This window comes from Cydia amplana, chromosome 15 (assembly GCF_948474715.1).
Source record: "Cydia amplana chromosome 15, ilCydAmpl1.1, whole genome shotgun sequence".
In the NCBI taxonomy this organism is placed as follows: Eukaryota; Metazoa; Arthropoda; class Insecta; order Lepidoptera; family Tortricidae; genus Cydia; species Cydia amplana.
Window position 1 is genome coordinate 12,984,666 of NC_086083.1, and position 23,818 is coordinate 13,008,483.

At 38.1% G+C, this 23,818-nt stretch overlaps 1 protein-coding gene across 2 annotated transcripts in view; it reads right to left on the reverse strand.

The window, feature by feature from the left end:
* The window catches only part of LOC134654617 (stromal interaction molecule homolog), a 76,659-nt gene that overhangs the window by 18,261 nt on the left and 34,580 nt on the right, over positions 1-23,818 (reverse strand). Inside the window, exons 2-6 of one of the 2 annotated variants that reach the window (XM_063510083.1) lie at positions 21,658-21,788; positions 20,721-20,840; positions 19,139-19,251; positions 15,601-15,716; positions 1,199-1,392 (exon numbers count right to left, since the gene is read on the reverse strand). In XM_063510083.1, the coding sequence (XP_063366153.1) occupies positions 1,199-1,392; positions 15,601-15,716; positions 19,139-19,251; positions 20,721-20,840; positions 21,658-21,788 (674 nt within the window). Of the gene's footprint in view, positions 1-1,198; positions 1,396-15,600; positions 15,717-19,138; positions 19,252-20,720; positions 20,841-21,657; positions 21,789-23,818 lie in introns of both variants that reach the window. The other variant, XM_063510082.1, reaches the window with a different exon arrangement.

Genomic DNA, 23,818 nt, shown 5'->3' on the forward strand with positions numbered 1-23,818 from the left:
AAAAACAAATTAATTGAGCTCAATTGTTTAACTCTTGGCTAAACATGTTGAGAAACAGTCGCTAAAAATACCAGCAACCTACTATGACAGAGCCAAATGGCGGAAGCATATTCAGAGGGCCGACCCCAAATGAAATAGGAAGAGGCACGGAGAAAGAGAGAGGTGGCTTGGTGAAGTGGCACATAAAGAAACACGAGGAGAACCACAGAAACGCCGGAAGATTTGACAAGTCAGATTTGTAACTTTTATATTCTGAGAATACTCACAGCCTTGTCAACTATGCCATTTCATACATCGAAATGGACTAGTTATAGTTGACCAAGGAATATAGTCAATGTTTCATGTCAGGGTCGCCATGTGAGACTCTCGTAACTAGGCCTAACCTGTTCCAACCGCGCCTTCTCTAGTTCCTTCTGCATATCATGCAGGGCCAGCTCGGCCCTCCTCAGCTGCTCCATGTCTCTCAGCATCCTCTGGACCTGGTGCCGACTAGCACGTGTAACTCACCACCACCCCATAACCAACTGTTTAACAACAAGTCAGTACCTGTTCCAACCGCGCCTTCTCTAGTTCCTTCTGCATGTCATCCAGGGCCAGCTCGGCCCTCCTCAGCTGCTCCATGTCTCTCAGCATCCTCCGGACCTGGTGCCGACTGACGCGACCAGCTCACCCCCATCCCACAACCGACTCTCTAAAAACTTGTAGCTACCTGTTCTAACCGCGCCTTCTCTAGTTCCTTCTGCATATCATCCAGGGCCAGCTCGGCCCTCCTCAGCTGCTCCATGTCTCTCAGCATCCTCTGGACCTGGTGCCGACTGGCGCGACCAGCTCACCCCCATCCCACAACCGACTCTCTAAAAACTTGTAGCTACCTGTTCTAACCGCGCCTTCTCTAGTTCCTTCTACATGTCATCCAGGGCCAGCTCGGCCCTCCTCAGCTGCTCCATGTCTCTCAGCATCCTCTGGACCTCATGCCGACTAGCACGTCTAACTCACCACCACCCCACAACCAACTGTTTAACAACATGTCGGTACCTGTTCCAACCGCGCCTTCTCTAGTTCCTTCTGCATGTCATCCAGGGCCAGCTCGGCCCTCCTCAGCTGCACCATGTCTCTCGGCATCCTCTGGACCTGGTGCCGACTGGCGCGACCAGCTCACCCCCATCCCACAACCGACTCTCTAAAAACTTGTAGCTACCTGTTCTAACCGCGCCTTCTCTAGTTCCTTCTGCATGTCATCCAGAGCCAGCTCGGCCCTCCTCAGCTGCTCCATGTCTCTCAGCATCCTCTGGACCTGGTGCCGACTGGCGCGACCAGCCCGCAGCGCCGCCCAGCCGCCGGCGACGGCTCCGAGCATCAGCGACGCCAGCAGCCAGTCCTTCCAGCGACTGCCTTCTGGAAGAAATCCCGGTCTAGGTAACTAGTATGGGTTGTTTTGATGGTGGCATAAAATGTACTCTATAGCTATTCAGTTACAGTTTAATTTAGCTAGGTAAGTAGGAAGGAGGGAAACGTGCAGAGCGAGAGGCACGAGAGCCACGAGGGAGACCTCTTAGGCCTTACCTCAAATAACGAAACTCGAGAGCTATCGCATGCAAGGTGGCATTGAGAACACTTACAACGGGGCCATTTTAAACTTGTACTAGCGCATTTTTTTTGTAAAGTTTTATGTTCTTTCTACTCGGAATCACGAGCACTTTTGACCGTAATAGGTAAAAAAATGAAATATGAAATAAAATGGCCCAACTAGTATTAAAACTGTCATTATCACGCTGTCAAGTAGACAAATACGACCATGATCATCAACTGTCTTATCCGGACCTGGCAACCAAAAAACCTGGCACAAAAATTAAGTGCTTGACCAAATGAACAATATAAACATCATGTGATAATTACTCAAAAATAAGATGGTCGTGGAATAGTTTTAATATTGGTCATCTTAACTGATGTCTCGCGACTCGAGCGACCTTGTTCAAGTCACAGTTTTAAGATGATAGTCATGTGCTAATTGAAGACTGGGTTGTTACCAATCAAATTGAGTTAGTTTTTATTATCTTAGTGGGTATGGTTATATAAGACGTTTTATAATACCCGACTGTTGTCATAATGTGATTATAGCGTCAACTGTTAACTGAAAGTAATGGCATTGTTTTCGGGGCCCTTACGGATACACTTCGACCCATAGGGATCTTTTGTGCAATAAAGTAATGGCATACGAGTAAAGGGGTATTTTTGAAACGACACACGTGATAGCCAATTGTTGGCATAAGGCTGACAGGCGTTGCAATAAATGACAGATAAAAGTAATTTTTTTATAAGACAAAAAATAACACTGGTCGTGAAAACACCATCGATTATTTATCACGATATCTGTTTTAAAGAACAATCGCCTGTTGTAAAAATATCACGATATTCACGACAACAGTATAAAAAGGTACTTCGAGACTTCGAAAAGACAAATATATGAAACATAGATGGCAGGATCCTAATAAATGTGGTATACGCGTACGTCCGTGAGGGACAAAACACACGCAATGCGACATTATGATTGGTCGAATTTATTTGTTGCTCACCATAAGCCATACTATTTTACGGTGGGGAATAAAAAAAATGTGAGAGTGTGACAAGGACTAACGATAATAGCGCTTTCGCTGCTACTCCTATTGAAAGATACTAATGACTGTCCCGTTCGGTCATTTCCCCCCACCCCTCATGCCTGATCCAGTTAAAATAGATTCATGGTATGGAAATAGAGTCAAACCAAAGAAAGTCTGCAGCGCAATAATTTGACAGCGAATTAAAAAACTACATATGGCAATGTTTTTTAGCAGTCAATAAACGTCATGCACTATGGTATGTGTTTGTCAAAATCGTTTAAATATTCGTTGTGTTTTGTGATGAACGGAATAAACATGGTGAAACCTTACAAAACCGGCGTGCGGGAGTTACTTTTCCACATGGCGAATAATTTTACACTTGTAAAAAGTCAGCACGAGGCGATTCAAGCTGAAAAACGACAATGTTTACAAAATTTGGAGTTGATGACGGGTAAGTGGAATGAAACATCTTAATACTTCACCATATGTACCTACTTAGATAATATAATATTGGTTTAGACTAAGGTTTCACAGCAAATTGAACACACCTAATAGGTATAGGCAATAGGCATACTTATGAACTTCCTCTAACATTTCATGAAACTCATTGGTACTAGCCGGGTTTTGAGCTCGAACCCACAACCTCCATGCTTATGCTCACGGCATGGGTACCTACTAGTTAAAGCTACAATTTATTTTTAATAATATGTTTATTGTTTTAATGGTTTATTTGGTTTTTCCGAAAACTTTAGTTCGCAAATTGCGGGCAATTTCTCTGTCAATCTAATTACGCCTTAATGGGAGTAAAAGAGAAAGATGCACGCATATTGAGAACTTCAGTGTTCGCGGTAAGCCCTCTGTACCTATTTACCGCCGTCGCGGATATTACAAAAGCTTATTAATTTTGATGAAGCCAAATGTCACATTCTCCCAATATTATTTATTAATATTAGTATATGTCTAGGTACATATTAATAGTGACATCTATTGTTGGAATGAAATTTATTTTACCATAAAAATTAAGCTGTTGTTGTTAATGTAAGCTTAATTTTTTCATTGACGGTAAATATGGTAGAAATTTCACAAGTATCAAGACTATTTAATCCATTTTCTGTGGTGTTGTCGCATACTGATTTTTAAAAACTACTTTTAATCTAGCGCTGCAGACTTTCTTTGGTCTTACTCTAGTGACGTTACTTTTCGTTTGGCGTGTGTAAAGTCTATTTTTTCTTTCCGTAGACTAAAATGACAACCACAAATGTCAAACGTAGAAATAATGTGACCAGCTTAAAACATATAGTGCAAGGGGCCGATTTTTGAATTTCGAACGTTCGATTTCGTGTATTTTGTTCAATAATATCTCCACTGCTAGGCATTCAAATTCTACTAATAGAATTGAAATCGAGTGGTCAATACCACTAGATTCCAAATTTCTATCGCTCGTATTTCATAAATCAGCATTTCGCCGTTTTCCACCGATTTTCGAGTGACGAAATCGAGCGATCTAAATTCAAAAATCGGCCCCCTGACCTTTGATTTCGGTTTGTGATTAACCGATATATATTAAATAAATTTTAGATTCAAAATTAACAATAAATGTAATCTACTCGCTACATGATAGGAAATAAACAATAAATAAAATCTACTCACTACTAATCTACTCAAACATTAAAAAAATGACATTGACGTATCGCCGACCTGACGCAACGCCAAATCGCATTAAAATATTAGAAATATTGTGTATAGACCTGAATACAACATTTCTAAATACCTCAAAATGATGGCATTTTTACCTACACTATTTCACATTTTTAATATCTCTCCTAGTGTCCCCTTTTAGCACGTCACGGGTTATCCATTCATTGTGTTACAGACACTTCATCAACAAATACAAGTACCTCCCAATAGTTTATTTTCGGTTAGTACCGGTTGTAGCACATCACTATTTATAAGACGTAAAAAACTAGCAACACATGAAATGTCATTTTAGTCTACGGAAAGAAAAAATAGACTTTAGTTGTACGATTGTCATTTTGGCTAGGCCCCCAGCACCAGGGATCGGATACCGGTATTTTTTGTATGGGAACGGAAACGGTATTTTTTCGTTCTTTGCTAATTACTTCATTTCTAATTGAGCAGTCTAATAATACGAAGTCGTAACCTAAAAACACAACTGAGTCCTACATTTCGAGTATAAAATAATTCGAAAAATTTGGTTATTTCTAAGTTTTTGCAAAAAACCGGTTCCGATCCCTGCCCAGCACACATAAATTAGCCGCGACAGTATCCCGCGTACGAAGATACCGGTATATTTTAAATTGTGTTCAGGGTTCGAAATTATCCAGATAATTATAGTACATATTTGTTAATTATCGCGATAATTATCCAATTAATATCGGATAATTATCCCAGTTATGGATGGTGCTATATTTATTTTCCTTGAATTCTTTGATAGTAAAAGATAATTGGAGCGTTTATTGCTATAGGTACCTATTCTTATAAATTTTATTAGGTTATTATCAAATCTATAATTGTCAGGCATAATAATGACGATAATTATCAAGATAATTATCCTTTGGAACCCCGTGTAATTTCAAGAAACAGATGGGTAGTTTAAACTTTACGCGTGTGCCCAATACAGACCAAACTAAAACCTTGCAAATCTTGCAATATAGAATCAAAACTGCAATGGCAACTTCGCACGCAACCAGCGAGGTTGATCTTCCCTGTACTAATACTAATTGCAATAATTACAGAAGATTCACCGTAAGTACGTAACCTTAACTTAAGGTATGTACCTAATTGCTAATTGGTGTAAGTACACAAACCGATTCAACTTAGAGTACTGCGAGGGCCGCTCGAATTCGAATACGCCCGAAATGGGCATGCTGATGGACTTCTGTGATATTAATAAGACCTATGTACCAACACAGCTTTGACAATAAATAAATCTTATCATATCTTATCTTACGATGACACGAGTGTAAGGTACTACTAAAAATCACATAAAAAAAAAAGTAAAAATGAGGACTATGTTTATATGGAGTATGAGAGGCGGTCGTCCACTATCCCCTTACCGAGGTTTTACTGTATATCTCTCTAATCAATAACAACTATTCAAATGCAGACTTAATGTCCTTAAACCTTGTAACAAATTAACATAAGGTAAACTGCAGCGCGGTTAACATGAGTTGACATTTGACGGCTTGTAAACAAAAGGAACATAGGTAAACTACAGGTTACGCGAACAATAATAACAGCAGTGTTACCGGAAAAAAGCATTAAAATACTACGGGACGACCCAAGCTCTCACAAACATGACAAAGTGTGGCAATGTCATCATGAATGTCAAATTTCTCTAGAAATACGTTTATAAAGGTAACATTTTCTATCGCGTAACATGCCGCAAGTACATACCTAAGTAAAATAAGTAGCTTAACTCAACTCGGATAATACCACTCTACCGTCGTAGCAAATATCTACACTATTACCTTTTCTTCTTGTACCAAAATCTCAAAATCTGTCAGTTTGATTTATCAGAGTTTGAATTTAAGCGACTCAAGTATAGTGTGGCTACCATCAGTTTGGCACTGACATAAACGCGATCGAGAACGTAATGCGAGTACGAGCGAAATGCATACAAAGTAAATTACGTTCTCGATAGCGTATAATATATATGTCAGTTTTGACACTGTCAGTGACTCATAATGGTACGGGCTTAGGTATAGGTTTACAAAAAGTAAGTCAACAGGTAAAAGAGCGAAGTCTACAAGAGATGAAGCCCCAATGGATAAATAATAAGCAGTTATAAACACAATAGTTCAATGTCAGCTGTCATTATGCTATTCGTACCTATTCTCCTAAGGCTAAAAAATCCAACATTTGCCAGTGAAATCTGAACCAATAATTGTACGTTTTAGGGTTGATTTTGTTTTGTTCGAAAATTGCAAATGATTTTTATTTTATTGAAGTTAATAAGTAATATAGTACATCATTATTATGAATCATGGTCATTCTTGCTTGACAAACTATTTTAGCAGGCACATAATTCTGCAAATTTTACAAAATTTATAAGTACATATTTCATGTTTTATTTCTAACTAGCGACCCGCCCCGGCTTCGCACGGGTTAACAAATTATACATAAACCTTCCTCTTGAATCACTATTATCTATTTAAAAAACCGCATCAAAATCCGTTGCGTAGTTTTAAAGATCTAAGCATACATAGGGACAGACAGCGGGAAGCGACTTTGTTTTATACCGCTCCTGACCCGTGGTCCAACCGCTATGTCCAACTGGTTGCACCACGGGTAAGTAAAACTATCCGTGGTTCGACTCTAGTTACTATGTAGTGATATATTTCCTAAAACAACATATTACCGTCGTCATCAGTCAAATCCACGTATCGGCCACTGTACAGTAAAAACACACAGTAGGTCGTCCCTAGAGCGACCCAGGTTTCGAACATCACATCATAACACTACATTTATGTCACTGCCTTACGAACATCGCGAAAACCGGCGGCGCGGACAATGCGGCGCGATCGAGTGATATCATTCGTGGTAACCGTGATGAGACGGTGACCAAGCTCGAGGACAATTTTTAAATTGTTGTATTATAGTTTGATTCGCGTGGCCACGCGTAAGTGTATTTAAAGGGACAGTTCTTTAACCCTTAAATGCATGATTTTTTGTATAATTTCCTAATAAATTGAAATAGATGGGTAATGTTGTATAGATTGTGGGAAAAATAAAGAAAAAAATCAGATGTAGTAATTGAGCCACGGGCCATCAAAATATACGATGTAGATCTACATCATAATGCATTTAAGGGTTAAAGACAACAACGATTGGCAAAAACCGGCGTCGCGGACAATACGGCACGATCGAGTGATATCATTCGAAGTAATCGTGATGGCATGGTGACACGTGAAAGCCCGATGGAAGGGACAGTTTCTTAAAAACTGTAATAAAACTTTTTAAACACACACGAGGCGGGCGCAGTAACCACTCATAGAGGCACAGTAATTTTAAAGACTATAGACCACTTCATAAAAACCTGTGGCGCGGGCAAAATATATGTCGCGATTTTTAAAGACTAGAGTAGATTCATTCACAAACCGACATTGTAGAACGTGGGCGTGATTAGCAAATGTGACTACACGTTGGGACTATCGAGCACGTCAGTTCTTTGGACTTTTTAGATGATTATAAAAAACTGCAGCACAGACAACATGTTACAGTGGAGTGACATCACACGAAGCAGGTAATTGTGAGACTGTGATGGAGACAACACGTTAGAACAATTCAAGATTTTTTAATACACCACTGTCACCACTGATCTTTCCGTTAGAAATATCTACAGCAATTTTTGTAACTTATTATTAAGTGTGCTGCGAACTGATGATAATATTGGCGTTAAATTAATGAGATTATCGCAGAAATATTTCTTTAATCTTGACGAGACAGCAAGTTATGACCTGTTTACTGCCAGGCTCGAAGGCCGTGACCCGCAAAGTAAGTATGCGAGCAAAAAGAGATTAATGAATATGCTAATCTTCTATTATATAATCATAGAAACCGGCAAAAAAAAAACCTCAGTTGAAGTAGTGAATACTTTGTGACAAATCGCAATGACTTTGAAACAATGATAATTTTTTCATAGCAAGTATTTTGTCTAAAATATACAACGAGATGATGAAAATAATCCTACAATAATATACATAATCCAAAAAGTTAAAAGAAACCATAACCAAACCTTTAAAAACATTGTGTTAGGTCTGTCCTGAAACTATGTAAAGAACATGGTGTCACCAGTAAATATGACTTAATAACACGTTGGAAGTAACTCGCGGTCGGACATTATGGACTCAGTCACAATTCGATGCCTCGACTGAATGAAATAGTTATTTGTACAACAAGAGATCAAAGTTTGATATTTCTTCGAGTGCTTATTTTGAGTCCCGTGCAAGCGAAAGATTCTATACTATAATTTATAATCTTAAGCGTAGTAAGGGACTCAAAAGCGCACGAGATGTAAATAACTTTGATCTCGTGTAGTTCACAAAACTTTTCATCTCAGCAGGGAGAACATATTAGAGAACCCGAAAAATGTATTCCTTCTTCATCACTTACCTATTCAATCATGTTTTCTTAAGATATACCAACATTACCAACAATTAAGTTTTCACCTCAGCAGCTCGAACAAGGGTACTTTGCTACTTAAAAACAGTGAGCAAAATCGCATTTTGCTCACTGAGTGAGCACAATCGTATTTTGCTCATTTTGTCTCACTCAGTAAGCAAAATCGCATTTTGCTCACTGTTTTTAAGTAGCAAAGTACCCTTGTTCGAGCTGCTGAGGTGAAAATAAAATTGTAATTCAGTAATGCTTTAGAGCGCGACAGAGGATAAACTATCCTGTGAGTTATGATAGGCACGGCCAGTATTAGAGCTCATTTAGACGGTGCGAGAACTCGCATGCGAGTTTCATTACATTGCGTTCTTTGATCGGTCGGCAGAGTTGATGTCACCTCAATGGTCTGCAATGTAACTAAAATCGTATACGAGTTCACGCGCCGTCTAAATGAGCCCTTAATCTAAATGTATTGTATGGGAAACGTACTGGTTTTGCATTCGCTCGCTCGCGTCAGCTCAAATACAGTAACTAAACAGCACTTTCAAACCAAATTTGGAGCGATACTATTATATACGAAAAGCATCGATAGTTAAGTTTATCGATATAGGAACTCCCTACATGCCATTCAATTTTGCCCCCTGAAATCCGATGTCTGATGATGACACAATCTTGCGGCGAATTACGAGGACAATCGGACAATTTAATTTATAGCTGCAAAATAGCACGAGGAAGCAAATATATTGCGGTTTCAGTTAAACACTACGAAGTAAATGGTTCTCGTGTGACGTCAGCTGACATGGTTTTTAAGGAAATAGACGGTTTAAAGTCTATGAAAAACCGTGCTTCGAATTTAAGAGTTAAAGTCCACGAATTAGAATAACCATTAAAGTCTGGCTTAGAGCTCAAAAATTACTCCGCGTGTGTACTGCGCATAAACAACTCGCCTGAAAACTTCGAAAATTGGAATGCCACGCTACATTTTTGACATATAGAATTTTGTTTTCATCCTCGTCATTATATCAGCGTTTTATCGCCCACTGCTGAGCATAGCCTCCTAAGGCCCAACGAAAAATTGAGTATGTAGTCAGTACGGTACGGTTAAAAACAAAATGATGGGTTTTCTATTAAGTCCTACTGGTAGGACCGTGGTACGCTATGACTACACAATTGTTGAAATAGCTGGGTCTGAATAACAAAGATAATAAGTAATATGGGTAGGACCTTGGGCCTTAGGAGGATAGGCCTCTCTTCGAGTGACGGTGGCGGTCACATGGTGACGTCACGATGTATTGCCATTTTGTTAGAAGCATTTCGTCAGTAAAGTGCCGGTGCCAGACTTTGACAATAATTTGTGACTTTTGTATTGCTTTAAGACAATGGGTCCCATACAGACATTTGACCCTCAAAACAAACCTGAACGACTGATACAAACTATTTGAAGAAATGCTCATTTATTTTAGTTCTTGACTAATATCTTCATTTATGTACATTGGACTTGGTTAAAATATTAAGTTTAGCGTGGGAGAGTCCATATAAGGTGCGGCGATTTACCATTATTGCTGTGTCATCGATGGTTTAGTAGTAGGTATAGTACTTATATGAAAAAAACTCGTCAGACTTTTGTAAGTACCACAAAAAACTTGTAGTTTTTATAGTACTTTAGCGGTGCCAATGACATAATAGATACATTTTTGGTATGTTCGAGTCCAAGCTAATGACGTTCCGGCGAATTCGTATCTATGCAGAGGCATAGAGAAAAAAATACATAGAGTGCTCACTCCATACATCAGCTTTAGTACCAAAAAGACTATTAGCATCTAGTATCGAGTAGCGGAACTATCACTACTGCTGCTTGACAATAGATGTAGCACCGACCGGAAAGTCTTATGCTGTTGAGATAAGACTTTCCGGTCGGCGCTACATCTATTGTCAAGTAGCAGTACTGATAGTTCCGCTACTCGATGCTAGATGTAGACACTTAAATTAATAGTCTGAACTGATGTATGGAGTGAGCACTCTTGTCTTACTATATTTCTCTATGGCAGAGGCAATGAAAATGGGATATTACCTATAGAAATGTCCATTTACCTATATAAAAGGTAATCCATTTTCATATATGTTGAGTGTATTAGTGGCTAAAGCAATTTACTATGACTCTGAGCTCAGCTCTATCTACTGTTGACATAAATTGATGTTATTTTTACCTACAGATCTACAATGACGCTTACCTACGCTTAAAAATAATTGAAGTGTGCAAAAAAGAAACCATCACGTACACTAGTCAGACTTCTAAATAGTTCGTTGGTCTAATAGCAGCAACAGGGTTAATTGAGACCCTTTTTACAATTTTAGGGTTCCGTACCTCAAAAGGAAAAAACGGAACCCTTATAGGATCACTCGTGCGTCTGTCTCTCTGTCTGCCCGACCATTCCCCCCTTTATCTCCGAAACTACTGGGTCTAAATAAAAAAAAAATACACAAAATAGTTATTTACCTATAGATGACAGGAAAACCTATTAGAAATGTGCAGCCAAGCGTGACTTAGTACGGAACATTTGGAACGCGACGCCTCGCACTTGGCCGGTTTTTTCAATTTTTCATTTCATTTCTATAGAATTTTCTGCAATAATATATTTTCAGCACGTGTGACATTTCAGTAAAACACACTCATACCTACAGCGCACAATCGTGAACATCGTGATGTGTTATTATAATAATGGTTCGCCATTAACTTGCGTTGCCGGTTTATAATAAATGACGGGTCGTTAAGATAAAAAAATCGCTTTGTGATGTGAGGTTGATGACTTGACTGGTTTTAAAACTTTTAAATAATATTTGGGGATCGGGCTAGAGTTAAGGTTCCGTCACACAGGCGCGTTATCCGGGCGGGCCGTGAGCGGGGCGCGCACCGCTTTCACATATAAAACGCTCACACCTCGCTCAGGCCCCGCCCGGAAAACGCGCCTGTGTGACGAAGCCTTTAGGGCTCATATAGACGGCGCGTGGACTTGCATGCGATTTTAGTTACAAGAACATACTTTGACTTTTATGATAAAAAGCGGCCAAGTGCGAGTCGGACTCGCCCATGAAGGGTTCCGTATTTAGGAGATTTTGACGTATTAAAAAAAAACTACTTACTAGATCTCGTTCAAACCAATTTTCGGTGGAAGTTTACATGGTAATGTACATCATATATTTTTTTTAGTTTTATCATTCTCTTATTTTAGAAGTTACAGGGGAGGGGGGGGGGGGACACATTTTACCACTTTGGAAGTGTCTCTCGCGCAAACTATTCAGTTTAGAAAAAAATTATATTAGAAACCTCAATATCATTTTTGAAGACCTATCCATAGATACCCCACACGTATGGGTTTAATGAAAAAAAAAAATTTTGAGTTTCAGTTGTAAGTATGGGCAACCCCCAAAATTAATTGTTTCTTTTTCTATTTTAGTGTGAAAATCTTAATGCGGTTCACAGAATACATCTACTTACCAAGTTTCAACATTATAGTTCTTATAGTTTCGGAAAAAAGTGGCTGTGACATACGGACGGACAGACAGACGGACAGACGGACGGACAGACGGACGGACATGACGAATCCATAAGGGTTCCGTTTTTTGCCATTTGGCTACGGAACCCTAATAAAAAAGGTTTTTTAAGTTTACCTCACTGAAATAAAACGGCATGCCAGTATAATACACAATCAATTCGGTTTTTTTTTACTACAAAATATCACTAATTTAATTGGCTACTGGTCCGCATGTGTCCCTATTAATATTATAAATACGAAAGTAACTCTGCCTGTCTGTCTGTTACCCCTTCACGCTTAAACCGCTGAACAGATTTAAATGAAAAACAAATACAACAAATATTTTTCTGCGCATTCATCTTAAATCAGCAATAAACTCATATAAATGAAGTATGTTGAATTGTTCATCACCATCACTATACACGGCGGGAAGAAGTTGATAACTCGCGGGAATAAATGGAAGAAATTTGAACCTTATGCAATTAAATTTCAAGTTCAAATTTCTTCAATAAAATATCTCGAGTTATCAACTTGTTCCCGCCGTGTACCGATTATGACGTCTCACGACTTGAGAGGCTATACTGAGGTATAGCCTTAAAACTTGGCAACATAGCGCGCCATCTATGTATAAACTTCAACAACGCGACGTCACATAGCTGCGCTCTCCTGCGCAAACTATATTCATAGAAGGAAGTTCCATTTTCTGCCGACAGGTGAGACAGCTGGCATAGAGGAAACATTTATAAATTTTTAACTGACTGACAAAAAGGCAGTAAGTGATATTTTTCGAGGGTAAGTTTATTTGTAAATGGTAAATGTAAATCACGCGATTGTCAAGTCAACATTGTCTCGGATAAACAACTTACCATGTCAAACAACGATGTTGCCTCGGCATTCGAAGATTATTTTTCTAAAATAGCTATTAATACCACGAAATGTCTACATTCATCTTCGTCTCGAGCTCATTCCTTACTTTGCGCTAATGTTAAGAAATGTAATATTAACTTTGAGTTTAGTCAAGTAGATTCAGCAAATATTGTTAAAACATTCAAGTCACTCAATTTAAAGAAAACGGAAGATTTATGGGGAACATCAGTTCGAGTCATTAGTCATGTCATAGACGTAATAGCGCCTTACTTAGCCGTAATTTATAATATTTCAATTTCACAAGGCGTCTTTCCAGATCTTATGAAATATAGTAAAGTCATTCCTCTTTTTAAATCTGGTGACTCGAGTAATATGGCTAATTTCCGACCAATATCAATACTTCCTGTACTAAGTAAAGTTTTTGAAAAATTAATGTTAAATGATCTACTGGGTCACTTCAACAGACATACTTTACTTACAAGCAATCAGTTTGGTTTCACAAAGGGCCGTTCCACGACCAATGCTGCTTCGGTACTCATTAAACATATTTATAATATTTGGGAAAATTCTTGTGATGCAATTGGCATATTTTGTGATCTTTCTAAAGCATTTGATTGTGTGGATCATGGAACGCTCATTTTGAAATTAGAACACTATGGTCTGTCAGAAAATGCCCTAAACTTTATGTCTTCTTACCTTAGCAATAGAACACAAACAGTTGTTGTAAACAAAACCCAGTCTAGCGGAGCTGTAGTCCAATTAGGAGTGCCGCAAGGTTCTATTTTGGGTCCATTCCTGTTTTTGGTTTATATAAATGATTTGCCATGTATAGTAGAAAATCTTTGTGAAATAGTTCTTTTTGCTGATGACACATCATTACTTTTTAAGGTTGATCGGAAATCTACCGATTATAGTGTAATTAACAGCACACTCGTTAATGTCCTTAACTGGTTTACTATGAACAATTTGCTTCTTAATGCTAAGAAAACCAAATGTATTAGATTTTCTTTGCCGAATGTTAAACCAGTCGATACTAAAATACTTTTGAATAATGAATGCTTAGAGATGGTAGATAAAGCTCTGTTTCTTGGTTTAACATTGGACAAAAATCTACAATGGAGTCCTCATATCGGAACACTAGCTAACAAATTAAGTTCGGCCGCTTACTCCGTGAGGAGAATTAGACAACTGACTAATGTTGAAACAGCTCGCCTTGTTTATTATAGTTATTTTCATAGTGTAATGTCATATGGTATTCTGGTTTGGGGCAAAGCAGCTGACATACAGACTATATTTGTCTTACAAAAGAGAGCCATTCGTTCTATATATAACTTAAGAGCGCGTGAATCATTAAGAGAACTTTTCAAAGAAATTAATATTTTAACTGTAGCTTCCCAATACATATATGATAGTATTATTTATGTTATTAAGAATCTAGACTCCTTCACTAAGAATTCTGATGTCCATAACTTTAACACTAGAAATAGAAATAAGCTTGCTATCAGAAAGTTTCGTGTCCGTAAAGTACAAAAGTCATTCGTTGGGCAATGCATTCATTTTTATAACAAGTTACCTGAGAATGCTTTAAGATTACCCTTTCCAGCTCTTAAGAATTACTTAAAAAAGTCATTGATGTTAAAAGCTTATTACAGAGTCGAGGACTACTTGACAGACAAACATGCATGGTCCAAACCAGAAACTAACTAATAAAAAGTAGTAGCAATTAAAAACATTGTATTATGTATAGAGTTATAGGTGACACAGCTCAGGTAAGCAGGAAAGCACATCAAATATTATATGTTGGTAATTAATAATAATCAATCAGATTTATATAATATGTTTTCCCATTTCTTTTAATAACTTTATTTTCTTTTCCTTTTGTAAGAATTTGATATGTTTTCTGAAAGAGCTACGATTTTGTATGATTCCATGTACATATGTATATTTTCTAAATCAAATTTCTATTACACCTTATGTGTATAATTGCATGAATTCTATAGTAATTTAAATTGTATTTTTTCCCTTATTTTCTCGTAATGCATGTTAATTATAAGATGTAATTATTTTTGAAAAGATGTGTCCCGCCGAGTTTGTTGCCGGTCCCATATTGGGATACCCTCCTCCAATTGAGGGGGGATTTAAATCTTCTCGGGGCAGAGGTGTAGGGTTGGAGCCGGTCTACCTAGCTTTATTTGACGTTCATAAGCGCATTGTAATTATGCCTACTTGAATAAACTATCTTTTATCTTATCTTATCTTATGTATATTTATTTACCACCAAACGGATGGGTAGATAGCAACGACTACCCCTGTCCCTATGTATGCTTAGATCTTGAAAACTACGCAACGGATTTTGATGCGGTTTTTTTTAATAGGTAGAGTGATTCAAGAGGAAGGTTTATGTATAATTTGTTAACCCGTGCGAAGCCGGGGCGGGTCGCTAGTGTACTAATAAGGATGGATCTTACCTTTAGGGGGTCCGAATAGGACCACGTCCATGGCCTTGAGGGCCAGCTTCTGCTTGTGTATGGGGTCCTTTATGCCAAGGACGTTGCTTAAGTACTGCATGTTGTTCACTGCCAACCTGCGGACGGAAATATTGTTACAGTCAGCAGCAGAAGTTGCTAAGCGGGCGAGGTGTTCAAAATTACCTTGACGCGCTCTTATTCTCTTAACAGTAAAGTCGCGTCAAGATCATTTGTAACACCTCGCCCGCTTAGCAACTATTGCTGGAGTGGTGGAGACACTTAGACACGCCATTAAGTCCCGTTGTACAATTTAATAATGTATAAAAATCGTGATAGTTTAAATCAGTACCACTTAGTACTACAGGGTGACACATAAGCAGGGATCGGATATTCGGATCGATATTTACCTAAACTTGGCAAAATTCCGGAAATTGTTGGGAAAATATGGAGTCGGCTTCTTTTTTATTATAAGTTTAATAAATATGCTCCGGGACTCCGGGATCGCACGAAATGACATAAGATGGTACAAATTTACCTACATGTTTAGTTTATGGCTATTTTTGACAATTTTTGTAAGGAAATATGTTGTTATATAGATCTAACAAGAACAGTGTATGTAGTGTAGCCGCAGCGTGAATTGGCAAAATAATGTAAGCATTTCTCTATACATATCTTACATAACTATTTACTACTTATTATAGTAGATTCAAGGGTTCTGTAATATAAGAGAATAATAAAACATTTTTTTCACCTCAGCAGCTCGAACAAGGGTACTTTGCTACTTAAAAACAGTGAGCAAAATCGCATTTTGCTCACTGAGTGAGACAAAATGAGCAAAATGCGATTTTGCTCACTCAGTGAGCAAAATGCGATTTTGCTCACTGTTTTTAAGTAGCAAAGTACCAAGGGTTCGAGCTGTTGAGGTGAAAATTTAATTGTTGGTATATCTTAAGAAAACATGAGTGAATAGAGGTAAGTGATGAAGAAGGAATACATTTTTCGGGTTCTCTAATATGTTCTCACTGCTGAGGTGAAAAATGTTGTGTACTACACGAGATCAAAGTTATTTACATCTCGTGCGCTTTTGAGTCCCTTACTACGCTCAAGATTCTAAATTAGATTCACTCGCTACGCTCGTGAATCTATTATAGAATCTTTCGCTTGCACGGGACTCAAAATAAGCACTCGAAGAAATATCAAACTTTGATCTCTTGTTGTACAAATAACTATTTTTGTATAACACATATATGTGACGTTTTCAAGCAAAAGGTACAATTTTGTCAGTTGTACATAAGGTTCACGTCTAGTTAGATCTTGATGGTATTCGTGACACTATGATTTACTCTCAACACCCCACTTAATCTCTAAGATAAAGCCCACGTACATACCTAAAGTACACGTGGTGACGAATTTTCTTTGTATTGCCCGTCTTTTTTTACCTGCTATGCGTAAGACAATGGCGGTAGCAGAGATAGCGGAAGGGCAAAAATTTGAGACCACGGGCATAATGTCGTCCTTGAAACGTCGAAGGAAAACAATTTCTAAAGTACTCGTAGTTTTAAAAGTACTAGTACTCACGACAAGTTCCGTTAAACTAAGTTATGATAATGATACTTCGCTAGTTGAATAAATCTCAGGTACATTGAATTTAATATTTCTCCATAGTAAAATGGCGGTAGCAGAGATAGCGGAAGGGCAAAAATTTGAGACCACGGGCATAATGTCGTCCTTGAAACGTCGAAGGAAAACAATTTCTAAAGTACTCGTAGTTTTAAAAGTACTAGTACTCACGACAAGTTCCGTTAAACTAAGTTATGATAATGATACTTCGCTAGTTGAATAAATCTCAGGTACATTGAATTTAATATTTCTCCATAGTAACTTACATTAAATACATAATAAATAAGCGTATTAAAATGTTCAAATATGAGTTTAGATTGCCTTGTTACATAGTTAACAAATCCCGGGAAATCCCGGGAAATTTATTACGAAAATAAAGTTGAGTCCGTCTCCATACCGTTCACGCCGCCAAAGTTTAGGTAAATATCAATCCGAATATCCGATCCCTGCACATAAGACGTAATACAAAATACGTTTTTCGGAATCATTTTCCTGGTGTTATAAGCCCCTGCTAGGTCTCGTGTTGTTAAAGTAATCATTAACATTATTGGTTTAATTTTATCTCTAATTTTTAGGCTCAGTATGGTTACCCTACCTACTTAAAATGAAAAAAAAAAGTTTGTAACCACTTTCGTAGTAAACACTCACCTTTTTTGATTATCTCGACCGATAATTTATGAATAAAATGCAGTTTCACACATTATTGAAATCGCTTGTCATAACAAACTTTGGTTAGCCTGTCATTGTAGCGAACTCGTGTTATTAAATGAATAATGCCTCCTCCATATCCATATAAAAATATCCAGCGAGTTGTCATGGCAGAAATGTACTTTACATCGCGGAGTACGGTGCGGACGCAAGCACTTTTTCACGAACGGTACAGAGTGCCCAATTCCAACACGGCAATTGATCAACTCCTACATACTCGTACAAAATCTGAGAGACCATGGGCAATTTACAGTCCCAGTTAATGCCCAACGTAGAGGTCGACGCCCAAGATACTCGGAGGCGTTTCGAACACAGGTACCTTGACCAAACTTTTCCTGAGCGTTGGATAGGAAATTCTGAATGCCAACCAGTTTGTATTCCTCCTGACTGATTATACTTGGTAGAATCAGTCAGGAGGAATCTTCGACGTCGTGCAGAATAATGTGAAGCGCAAGTTGGTGGTCACTTCGAACATTTGTTGAAATACGTCTAAACATTGGATTAGTCTGATTTAGCAATAAAATCTTTTAAACAAGTACCTACTTATCGCTAATTATTACATTATTAGACATAATGTACAAAAGAATGTTACTGCACTCAAGAGCAACAAAAACGGTCTCCTATGAGAATCACCATAAAAAGTTAGCCATTTTCATTGCTTTCGAGTGTACATCATATGAGTGTAGTTTTATGTTTTAAATGTCAGAATTAGTTAAATAGGTGCCACACGACAGTGTGTCCACACTACGAGATTTTAATTAATTATTTTGTTAGAAAATGACAAAAAATAATTTTGATTAACTTTAACAACTGAGTTAGTGCATCGTGTTCTCGATCTTCAATTAAGTCAGAATTACTTATTTTGTATTACGTCTTGGGTGTCACCCTGTATAAGTTTAAATATTGATTGATAAATACTCTGGCGCGTTTTTCTACTGACAACGCTTTCTCAGTAGAAAAACGCGCAAAAATCAAAATTTGTATGGGAGATCAATCCTTCGCATCTACAATTTTCAAATTTGTATTTAATATTAATTTCTACATGTCATAACTAGGGGTAATTTAGACGGCGCGTGAACTCGCATGCGATTTTAGTTACATTGCGGGGTCAATAGCCTCAATAGGTTACAATAATTCAGCCAACCGAGCAAATAACGCAATGTAATGAAACTCGCATGCGAGTTCTCGCACCGTCTAAATGAGCCCTTACCTGGGCAGCGTGGCGCCTGTGATTTTGTGTTGCAGAAACAGACTCCTGTACTGCGGGAGGTCTACAGACTGCGTTAGCCATTCCACCGTCTGCTCCGCCGTCCAATTGTGGACCTGGAACGATAGAGTTCTATATCAGGAAGGTTGCTTAAGTAAAACGATGTTCTTGAAATATAAATTGTGGCAAGAAAAGGCAATCAGCGATGTGCAAGTTTTGACTTTTTTGGCAAGTGTTTTCTCTTAGGGCTCATTTAGACGATGCGAGAACTCGCATGCGAGTTTCATTACATTGCGTCATTTGATCGGTCGGCTGAATTGATGTAACCTCAATGGTCCGCAATGTAACTAAAATCGTATACAAGTTCGTGCGCCGTCTATATTAGCCATTAGAGTCTGTGCGGAAAGAGAAGAGTCGTGAAATGTAGGGGAGCCCATACATTCTACGACTCTTCTTTTTCCGCACACCTAGAAAAAGTATTCGCCGGTAGTGTGAACAGCCAGTTAAATGATTACGTCCGTTTCTTACGCCGGAAAATAGTCGATCGCTACTTTTTTGTGTTAGTTATAATTATAATGGTTCGTCGTTTGAGAGTCGTCGTTCAAGAATCTGGGTAAGGGATTTACAACTGCTACTGTTGCGTAGAACACGAAGAATGACAGGGCCTATACAGACTAAGGGCTCATTTAGACGATGCGAGAACTCGCATGCGAGTTTAATTACATTGCGGGTTTTGATCGGTCGGTTGAATTGGTAACCAACAGTCCGCAATATAACTAAAATTACATGCGAGTTCGCGCGACGTCTAAATCAGCCCTAAGGGCTCATTTAGACGGCGCACGAACTCGTATACGATTTTAATTACATTGCGGACGATTGAGGTTACATCAATTCAGCCGACCGATCAAATGACGCAATGTAATGAAACTCGCATGCAAGTTCTCGGACCGTCTAAATGAGTCCTAATTTTAACCGACTTTAAACAAATTAAATATCATTTATTTTCAGGTATCTAAGGCGCACAGCCTCACAGACCTTTCCGACTAACATACCTACATGTATTCTAATAAATGGGCATTTTCACTTACTGTGTACCATTAACGGCCGGTTAGCAATCGTCACAAAACTGACGGTCAATGTCAAATCCCATACATTTTGTCAGGAATGTGACGGTTAGACGTTGCTGAAACACGACTTAAGTCGCGCTTTAAAGTACAAGTTAAAATGCAAATGACCAAATATCATTTGGAGACACAAGTTTTCTGCTATGCCACAAAAAAGGATGAAATTGTATCCCGAACATATAATTTCATGTATTGCACTGGACATTATGTATTGTTAATAAGGTTTTTTCTTTTAAATAAATATTATTTTTATTCTTCTTATTCTTATTCTAATGTAATAAGTATATACCTATTTAGTGTATGGACAAATAGATATAAATTAACACAATCCGTTGTACCGTACCGTTTAGTGGAAAGTCAGATAGTGTTTGGACACTAGCTTGGGCTCAACTTTGACATATCTCGTCATTTAGACAGATTACCAGTCATAAATCTCAGTTAAACATTATAGCGTAACTTACTTCTGATCTAAGCCAGGCCTCCCAAAGCTCCTTGACGGATATGTGCATGTCATCGTTGTGGTGGAAGGCTCGCTGTCGCTTCTCGTACCCGCTGTCATACTGCAACTCCTCTCGGAGGAACTGGAATAAGATACCACATGGTTGTTGTTAATAGTTGCTAAGCGGTTGAGGTGTTCAAAATGATCTTCATGCGATTTTATTGTTAAGAGAATAAGAGCGTGTCAAGGTAGTTTTGAACAACTCCCTGCTTAGCAACTTCTGCTCCTGACTGATGTACTAGAACAAGAACGTCTAACCTGAACAGGAGGGGGTGAGTCTGAGATTTGTATGGTTGAAAGGTGGAGTTGGCATGAATCGCGCCAATAATCAAGGTTACAATCGTATTAAAATCGGTAATCAAATGAGTAATACTGCCGTCTTCTTTAGGATCAAAAAGCACAGGAATAAAGACACTAACATGAGCTTCTTAGCTGTTTGAGTCTAACCCCCTTTCATAAAACTTTACGGGCCTGATTTAGTTAAATTATGTTTTATCCCTTTCTTACAAATACATATTATAAGTCAAACTGACAGATAAGGACAAACGATTATTAGCTAATTGAGGATTGTAGTGTGTTTATCAATAAGGGGGTAACGATTTACCGAGTATTTTGGATTGATAATTTAAGAAAATTGCTAACAGCATTAAGCCTATTGAGGTCACGGTGGCCTCGATAGTTGCTCGTGAATTTGCGTGATGGCTTCAAGCCCTCGGTCCTGACAACCGACTCGTTACTAACCTACAGTTTGTAACAGTAACTTACATCGTCACTCTCGCTAAGGTCGACGTTGCCGTTCGCATAGTCGACTAGTTGCTTGTGAAGCTGCGTGATGGCTTCAAGCCCTCGGTCCTGACAACCGACTCGTGACTAACCTACAGTTTGTAACAGTAACTTACATCGTCACTCTCGCTAAGGTCGACGTTGCCGTTCGCATCGTCGTCTAGTTGCTTATGCAGCTGCGTGATGGCTTCAAGCCCCGCTCGGTCCTGGAGACACCCAGGCTCGTTGTGACACGCCTCCACGAGAACTGAAAATAGAAAATGATATGGTCAGATTTGTCTTAAGTTGCATGCACATACCTATACTTATAGGTGATCTTAAAACGTATAAAAAGTAACACGAATCCGATAAACACCTACGAGAATTGAAGTAGTTTTTAAGATTTAAATACTTTTAAAATTGTTTCGCTATCATACTTCATTTCATTTATCGTTGATTGCATGCTGAATGAATATATGCTAATAATAAAAAAGGTTACGCAGTAGATTTTTCATGCTTGTTTGTGATATTGTGGTAAAAACATTATTAAAACGACATTTATTTGTTTATTATGAAGTGTTTGAACACGGATAATTTCTAACAAAACACTAAAAGTTATCAACTGAAACTGAACGTAATGCAATTTGTTTTTGGGACAGTCGTAGCTTAACGAGCGATGTGGTCAAAATGATCTGAACATAACTTCGTTGTTACGCGAATAAGCCTGGCAATTTATTTTGAACTCTTCGCCCATCGCTGCTGACTGTAAATATTTATATATAAATACCGGCTTTCGCATAGTTTTTAACTGCTAAGAAAACTTGAAGAATAAAGTTAGTCAGAAAAAACATAAAACACTCGTTGCATATAACAAGACTGTCGAATTCATTTCTGGCGAATGAAATGATAGTTTATTTACATTATTATTAACAAATGTGTCTGTCTATTTACACCCTACGCATATTACATCTGCTAATGATTAATACGCACAGTAATGAAATAATAACTATCAAAATAAAATCTTCGCAAATTGAGCTTTAATTTCATCGTGGGTAAGGTGATTATAAAACAGCAGAATACGATTAGAGATAGGAGTTTGCTAGAGTTATCAATGAACATTAAATGCTACCAAATGTCATTGTTTATGTGGAAGATAAACAAAATTGCCCGTTTTTCGCCCTATGTTACAACAATGTTATGAGAACATGTACAAATTATAAATCAAAATTAAATCTTGCCTTCAGTTAGTAAGTTTACATGCAACATTTTAATTCGCAATATTTTTACACTTTACATGTATTTATTTATTTGACACCTACTAATTGGCAACCAAATAGTGCATAACTGTTATTTGTAGGTACTGGCCAATCATCACTATTGGGTATTTTGGAATACTTGAGTGTTATACCTACTAGGAAGATTAAAATAATTAATTTTAAGGACCCAGACGAGGATATGATGTCTAGATGCTCCAACCAGTTTAGACTGCCCAGGATCTACCTACATGTTTGATTTTTTATCGTCTATCGTGTAGTGCGTCACAAAGACGGACACGATGACAGACGATATAAGGGGGTTTAAGAAAAAAGTGTTGGTGCCATTTGACCTATTTGGAAAAAAATACATATCTTGGGTTATTTTGACTCAAAATCAGTAGAAAAAAGTGTCCTAACTTTATCTTAGTCATGCAAATTATGGATGTCAGTTTTGTGACGTTCCATACGAAAACGGTGAAAATTCATCACAAAAATGTCAATTTGATGTAGAATGTAAACCTAAAAGTTTATGGTTTGTGGACAAAAAGTAAATGGTACGTTTTTATTTGAATGTGCCTATAAACGCGACCATCCAAGAAAGCTGTAAAACAGAAAACTTTGGGTACCACTTTATATCTTAAGGACGCACCAAATTAAAAAAATATCAAATGTCACCAACTCACCACGCATGCCCATTATTTATAATTCAAACAGTTTACTTTTATGCTACAACAGGTGTGACTATTTAACACGTCGTAAGATAAGTATCTAAATCTATTTTAGACAAATATTTGATACTTGACAAGTTGACACTTTAACACCGGATGGTGAACCCGTGCGTTGAAGGTCTTCAAACTCGTGTGTTCCGATACCATCGACTCGGTTAAATAACCATAAAGGTTCCGTCACACAGGCGCGTTTTCCGGGCGGGGCGTGAGCGTTTTATATGTAAAACGGCGCGCCCCGCTCACGCCCCGCCCGGAAAACGCGCCTGTGTGACGGAACTTTAAGTTCTTCCTCACGTTTTCCCGGCATTTTGCCA